Source organism: Panthera leo, chromosome A3 (genome assembly GCF_018350215.1).
Source record: "Panthera leo isolate Ple1 chromosome A3, P.leo_Ple1_pat1.1, whole genome shotgun sequence".
Lineage (NCBI taxonomy): Eukaryota > Metazoa > Chordata > Mammalia > Carnivora > Felidae > Panthera > Panthera leo.
Genome location: NC_056681.1, coordinates 11,918,061 through 11,925,137, shown reverse-complemented (window position 1 = coordinate 11,925,137; position 7,077 = coordinate 11,918,061). Strand labels below are relative to the sequence as shown.

The 7,077-nt window shown below is 46.2% G+C and overlaps 1 protein-coding gene across 2 annotated transcripts in view; it reads left to right on the top strand.

Moving 5' to 3' along the window:
- Positions 1-707: 707 nt before the first annotated feature.
- The window catches only part of SLC9A8 (solute carrier family 9 member A8), a 70,381-nt gene continuing 64,011 nt past the window's right edge, over positions 708-7,077 (top strand). Inside the window, exons 1-3 of one of the 2 annotated variants that reach the window (XM_042930700.1) lie at positions 708-818; positions 1,271-1,318; positions 2,697-2,875. In XM_042930700.1, coding sequence (XP_042786634.1) covers positions 793-818; positions 1,271-1,318; positions 2,697-2,875 — 253 coding nt within the window. In that variant the 5' untranslated portion in view covers positions 708-792. The remainder of the gene's footprint in view (positions 819-1,270; positions 1,319-2,696; positions 2,876-7,077) is intronic. The other variant, XM_042930701.1, reaches the window with a different exon arrangement.

Below are 7,077 nucleotides of genomic sequence, written 5' to 3'. Positions count from 1 at the left end.
AAGTTTACGGTTTAGGCAGCTACTACAGCTGCTATGAGATATGACGTCTTGGACCTGGAAGGAGGTGGCAACAGCAGAGGTGGTGTCCTATCCAAAGACCTTACACAAGGGTACCAGTCCTCCCGACGGGGTCCCTCTTACCCCTACAACCCTGCCTCGTTCCTTCCTGATATGCTCAACCCTACAGACCACCGCTAGGCACATGCAGTCGACTCCACGAACAAATTAATGAAAGATCCAGGACCAGATCGTCATCACCTACTTGAATGATAGGCATACAGTCAGAACTCAGTAATTGTTTACAGATAGAATACTGCACAATTCTGCGAGGCCCAAGTGGCTAGTCCTCTCTCTACAGCGAGGAAAACTGGGGCTCAGATCGGGGAAGTGTACCCCTGGGGTCCCTCCGCGCCGCCTCGGTTAGACGTTGCCTTCTCAACTTTCGGAACGCAGTCCTCCACACTGGATGGAGAGTGCTTGCTCTCAGGGTGAGTCACAACGACCTCACAGGAGCTTCCCTCAAAACGTCCCCGCCCTGGGATGAAGAAAGGCCAAAACTTCATGGGGCCAGAAGGTCCCCAGACGCAGGGCAGTCAGGCGTCCTAAAAGGGCCCTGGCACGGTCCTCCCACCTTCAGGCCACAGAGACGAAGGGACAGAAGGGCCGCCCTCGCGCGGCCGAGGCCCCGCCCCCCGCTCGTCCGCCAGCCCGCGCCTGCAGCGGAAGCCGGAAGCAAAAGCAGTCCCTGCTAGCCCCCGGCTCCGAACTCGGTGGTCTTGGAGGCTCCGCAGGATGGGGGAGAAGATGGCGGAAGAGGAGTGAGTGGGCATTTCCCGGGCGGCGGAGGCGGCAGGGCTGGGCCCCGGCGGGTGTGACAGCGAGCGCCTCAGGCCGCCCTCCGGCCCTGAAAGGCGGAGCTCCTTGTGCCGGTTGGGCAGGACTAACCATGCCGGCGCCAGCGAGGAGGGCGGGAGGGATGGGCCTGGGCCCAGCCCGGCCCTTAAGCCTCCTGGAGGTCAGATCCTCGTGCAGGGAATCGACAGCCCAGGGCAGGCCTCGAAAGCCGTCTGGCCGAAACCGCAACCCAGATTTCACTTTCCCATTTTTCGGTCTTCTGAATATTGGGGAGAGCTCCGCCGCCTCCTCCAGCAAGTCCCCTACCCCTCTACTTAGCCAGCTGCCTCTTCCATTGTAACGGTCATTTTTCTCTTCCGTCTCCTCCACCGAGATTCATTCATTCATTAACTGTTGGCCATTTACTCTATTCCAGGCCCTGGGCACATAGTAGTGAAGGAGGCCGACCAGGAGCCGCCCTCAGGTAGTTTACATTTTAGTGGGAATAGACCATCAATAGGCAAGATGACTTCAGTGCTCTAAAAGGAAATGGAAGTGTTAGGGCGGGCGTCCCTGCAGGAAGACGTGACATGCCAGCTGAAACTTTAAGGACAAGAAGGAGGGATAGGAGAGGGAACAAGCAAGTGCAAATGGCTGGAAGCAAGAAAGGGCTTAGTGTCTTTTAGGGACAGAAAGAAAGGCAGGATGGCTGGAATAGAAAGAGTGAGGGGCTAGCTGAGATGAGATAGAGATGTGTGAGGTGTCCAGTGTCCTCCAGGTACTTCTGGGGGAAGGACCACTCTTTAGTCTGTCTCCGCACGTGCCGGGCACAATCTATTGCATGTTACAGATGCCCTACCTATGTGGAAGGGTAGGTCAAAATTAAGAAGGAACCCCCATGGTTGAAATCTGACTCCCTCACCTGACATCTTTTCAGATACGTCTCTTCAGCTGGGTGGTCATTTCATCTTGGCAGCTTATTTACCCAGTGTGTGCTCTATTGCAGACATTGAACTGGGCCTCAGCAGCGCAAAGCAAAAAAGAGGTGGTATGGCCCCAGTGATTTCAAGTTTGGTCTCAAAGCTTGATTCTGCCGCTGGCTAACTGAGCTATTGGCCACGTTATGCAGCCTCTCTGAGTTTCAGTTATTCATGGGTAAAAAAGGGAAAGTAATCGTCCCCATCTCAGGCATGGTTTGCCTATGAAATGAGAGGTTGTGATGTTACCTAGTCTCTGGCATGAAGCATTACTCAATAAACACCAGCTGTTATAATCACAGTTGCAATGACTATTATATGAATATTGCCCTATTTAACAATCCCACCCCGGAGCAAGGAGAGCACTGAGAAACGGGACAGATGCCATATTACAGGGGACGTTGAGCCTTTGGAAATCTGAGAAGGATTTTGTCAAGTGGGGTGAGGTGTTCCAACCGGATCAACAGTTGGGTAAATTCAGGTGGCTTCGTCAACTTGCAGCTATAATTCAAGGAAAAGAATGTAAACTGGAGAAATAAAGGCGCCATGTAAATAATGTTGGATCTTGGAATGTGATGCCAGTCCAGTGTGCCTCCGTTTGAATCCCTTATTAAATGCCAAAGAGCAGGCAGCATTTTATTTCCACGCTGGCCCCAATTCCCCCCTTGTTTCTGTCCCATAAGCGGCTGGGTTCAGAGCACCTGAAGCCACTGGTACTCTCCTGCTGTGGCAGGCAGGAACTTTCTGGCTCAGTTTGGTTCTAAGACTTGTGAATCCATCATCCTCTTTGCCAGATTCCCCTTCTGCGTGTGTGTGCGTGCGCACGTGTTGGTTCTCAGGGCCCATTTCCCTTTATCTAATACTGCTGCTTTTTATGTCCAACAGGTTCCCTAATACAACTCATGAAGGTTTCAATGTCACTCTCCACACTACCTTGGTTGTCACTACGAAACTGGTGCTCCCGACCCCTGCCAAGCCCATTCTCCCCGTGCAAACGGGGGAGCAGGCTCAGCAGGAGGAACAGTCAAGCGGCATGACCATTTTCTTCAGCCTCCTCGTCCTAGGTGAATGTGGAGACACCCTCGTCTGCCATCCTGAGTGTCTGTGTGTGTTGCCCATAAGGTCCACCCTGTCTAAGCCACCATTTACTTGATGTCAAGTCTTCCTTCCATTTGGTTTTTGCGCTTCAGACACTGAGGGACGATGATCAGTTCATAACATAACAGGGTACTCCTTTTTCTTCGTAAAATCGCCGAGCTTAGCAATTCTGAAGAGCTCTTTCTATAATGTCTTAGATATCATTTGGAAGAAAGGAAGGATTTTTGACCGAGAAAGAACCTTGAGCATCTTCTAGTATAGTGGGTTTCAGGCTGTGCTCGTGAGTGTGTATGCTTGTGTAGATGGTGGTGATAATGGAGGCGGGGTAAGTCAAATGGGAGGGCATCTGCCTTTTTGACCAGAGACAGCATTTTGTCACTTTGCTCTCAGGTTTCCATGTAAATTTTATTAAAGGTTTTGCCGCTGAGTAAAAGATCAGACACCCTTGCCCTAGCACACTTTTTTCCTTCCCCTTTAACTTTCCCATTAACTGTGGTTGTGACTTTTACCATATCTGTGTACCACCCGTGCTGTTATTTACTTATGTAATATTTTTCTTTGAACAGATTCACTCATTTTGTTCAACCTCCTCCTGTAACGGGTGAGAAAATTTAGGTCCAGAGAGATGAAGTGATTGACTTGCCTGGTTTTGGGGAGACTAGAGATTAAAATTTGGGTTGCCAGACATCAGTCAAGAAGTTTAGGTAATAGGTGATAGTTTAGATGCCTTCTGGAGACCGTAGAGAACTGTTTTAGACAAAAACAAAAAACAAAAAAACAAACAGATGAAACTACATAGCCACCTTGGACTAGCTGACTAAGGAAGAAATAGCTTTGAATTTGACCCAAATCCACACTCTATTTTGAAGAGTGAAGTTGGCATATTTATATTTTCTGGTTAATGGTCAAATAGTTTTAATATAATAATTTTGTTTGAAATCCCAGGACTCGAGGTGCCTGGCTGGCTCAGTCAGAAGAGCATTCAACTCTTGATCTCAGGGTCATGAGTTCAAGCCCCACGTTGGGTGTAGAAATTACTTAAAAAGAAAATCTTTAAAAAAATAAATAAAATCTCAGGTTTTCAGCCTGAGGTTTCAGCCTTATCTCTCATAGATTCCAAAAAAACTTAAAAAAATAAATTTTTTTATGTTTATTTTTGAGAGAAAGAGAGAGACAGAGTACGAGCAGGGGAGGGGCAGAGACAGAGGGAGACACAGAATCTGAAGCGGGCTCCAGGCTCTGAGCTGTCAGCACAGAGTCCAGCTCAGGGCTTGAACCCACGGACACGAGATCAGAGTCGACTGACTGAGCCACCCAGGTGTCCTGAAAAACCTTTTAAATAGAATACAGAAAAAGTACACAAACCACCGGCGTTCATCGTCCCGTATGGACTTGATATGCCCAGATAATTTTTTACCTTGTGAATGTAGTTGAATTTTGTTTCTGTTTCTAGGGGATGACTTCAGCAATCAAGGACTCTTGTTTCTCCTTTTTACTCTGTGATGGTAGTTGAATGTAAAGAAAAACAGTTCTTGGTCAAGAAATCTTTAGTACTTGAATCCATAATCTTGAAGGACGAGTATTCCTAGTCTCTTTACATTGTTGTCCGCTTCATAATGGCAGAGAACATAAAAGGCAGAGACCCGGAAGAAAACTTTGGTTTGTAGTCTCCTTTTTTCATGGGAAGATAAAAAGAATAAGTCAGACTTTCAAAGTAATTTTCAGGGTGTGGAGCGTTTAAGGTTGGTTTGTGCCTGAGACCACAAAGCAGGTGGTTATAGTGCTTTTAATCCCGGCCAAACCCAGCACAGCGGTAACACATCTTTGGGGCCAGAAAGGTCTAAACTGTTTACTAGTGTCGTGTATTTCACTTGGATATCTTTTCAAACAGATGGTAAACCTGGACTTCACAGTCACACTAGGGTCAGGTGCGTTTTGTTTTCACCTAATCAGACCGTTGGCAGTCTAGGAATTGATGTCTCCATTTTTTATGGATAGGTCAGCACGCATTAGCAGAGTGGAATGCTTTCTTTTTAAATAAATTTGAAGACATTTTTTCTCTTGTATATTATCAACAAAATATGTATCTTGTATATTGATTCCTGATTAGATGTCCAAACATATAAATCTGATAAAAAATTGGAGTTCATAGGTATTTTGCTGGGGCGCCTGGGTGGCTCAGTGAGTTAAGCCTCAAACTTCAACTCAGGTCATGATCTCACAGTCCGTGAGTTCGAGCCCCGCGTCGGACTCTGTGCTGGCAGCTCAGAGCCTAGAGCCTGCTTCAGATTCTGTGTCTCTCTCTCTCTCTCTGCCCCTCCCCTGCTTGCATTCTTGTCTCCCTCTCTCTCTCAAAAATAAATGAAGATTAAAAGAAAAAAAATTTTTTTAAATAGGTATCTTGCTAACTCACTGAGTACATGAACTGTAGTGAATTGAGGGAAATTGGGGTCCGTGATTTATTCTAGACTTCAGGAACTCCTAACCTGGAACACATTTAACCACTTTTGCTTACTGTTTTAGTCAAGTCAAATGAAATTGTAACTTTTATGTCCTTTAAGCTTGTCAAAGGATTACAGTGTGTTCCCCTTTTTTGAGAAAGGATGCCAAAACTCTAGTTACTTTTGACTTTAGAAGCTTGAAATCAGGGGCGCCTGGGTGGCGCAGTCGGTTAAGCGTCCGACTTCAGCCAGGTCACGATCTCACGGTTCGTGAGTTCGAGCCCCGCGTCGGGCTCTGGGCTGATGGCTCGGAGCCTGGAGTCGGTTTCCGATTCTGTGTCTCCCTCTCTCTCTGTCCCTCCCCCGTTCATGCTCTGTCTCTCTCTGTCCCAAAAATAAAATAAACGTTGAAAAAAAAATATAAAAAAAAAAAGAAGCTTGAAATCAGTTGACTTACATTTAACCCTTGCTGATCTTGGACTCTGCAGAAACAATGGTGAGTCATTTTTATTGACCTACTAGAGTTAACAATTAGCATCATTTGGCACATACATTTTATTTATTTACTTTTTTATTTTTTTTATTTTTTTAAATTTTTTTTAACGTTTATTTATTTTTGAGACAGAGAGAGACAGAGCATGAACGGGGGAGGGGCAGAGAGAGAGGGAGACACAGAATCGGAAACAGGCTCCAGGCTCCGAGCCATCAGCCCAGAGCCCCACGCAGGGCTCGAACTCACGGACCGTGAGATCATGACCTGAGCCGAAGTCGGACGCGTAACCGACCGAGCCACCCAGGCGCCCCAAGGCACATACATTTTATATAACTCCATTATGCACATGCATTTTATTTAACTCCATTAAACTGAATGGAGTTACTAAAATTGATACGCCTGTTTTGATGAACTTTCCATAATGATTACTTCAGGCATGAATGTTTAGAAACATTAACTTGCGGTGTACCTACCCTCCATACCTCACAGAAACCTTTGCCTCTTGCTCTGTTTTTTCCAAGGTTACTTGAAAACGTGTACTTGTGTGTGTATCTACATATATCCATTCATATGCACATTCATTTGTAAAGGCACATAGAGCTTGGATTTTGTTTGTTTTAATACAAACAGGATTCAGTAACTTGCTTTTTCATCTCACAGATGCCTTGGAGATCCTTTTATGTTCTATTTTTTTATATCTGCTTTTTTTTGAAGAATGTGTGTTAAAGTAAACATAAAATATATACCATTTTATCTAAAGTGTACGATTCGGTATCATCTAGGACTCTCACGATGCCGATGCAACGATCAGCATTATCTAGTTTCAGAACATTTTCATCACCCCAAAAGGAAACTCAGTGTCCATCGAAAGCCGTCACTCCCCATCTTCCCCTACCCCGGGTCTTTACTAAACACTATTTTGCATTCTATCCCTAGGAATTTGCCTACTCAGAATATTTCAGACACAACTAGAATCATGCAACATGTGGTCTTTTTTTTTTTTTTTTTAATTTTTTTTTTCAACGTTTTTTGTTTATTTTTGGGACAGAGAGAGACAGAGCATGAACGGGGGAGGGGCAGAGAGAGAGGGAGACACAGAATCGGAAACAGGCTCCAGGGTCCGAGCCATCAGCCCAGAGCCCGACGCGGGGCTCGAACTCACGGACCGCGAGATCGTGACCTGGCTGAAGTCGGACGCTTAACCGACTGTGCCACCCAGGCGCCCCCTATACGG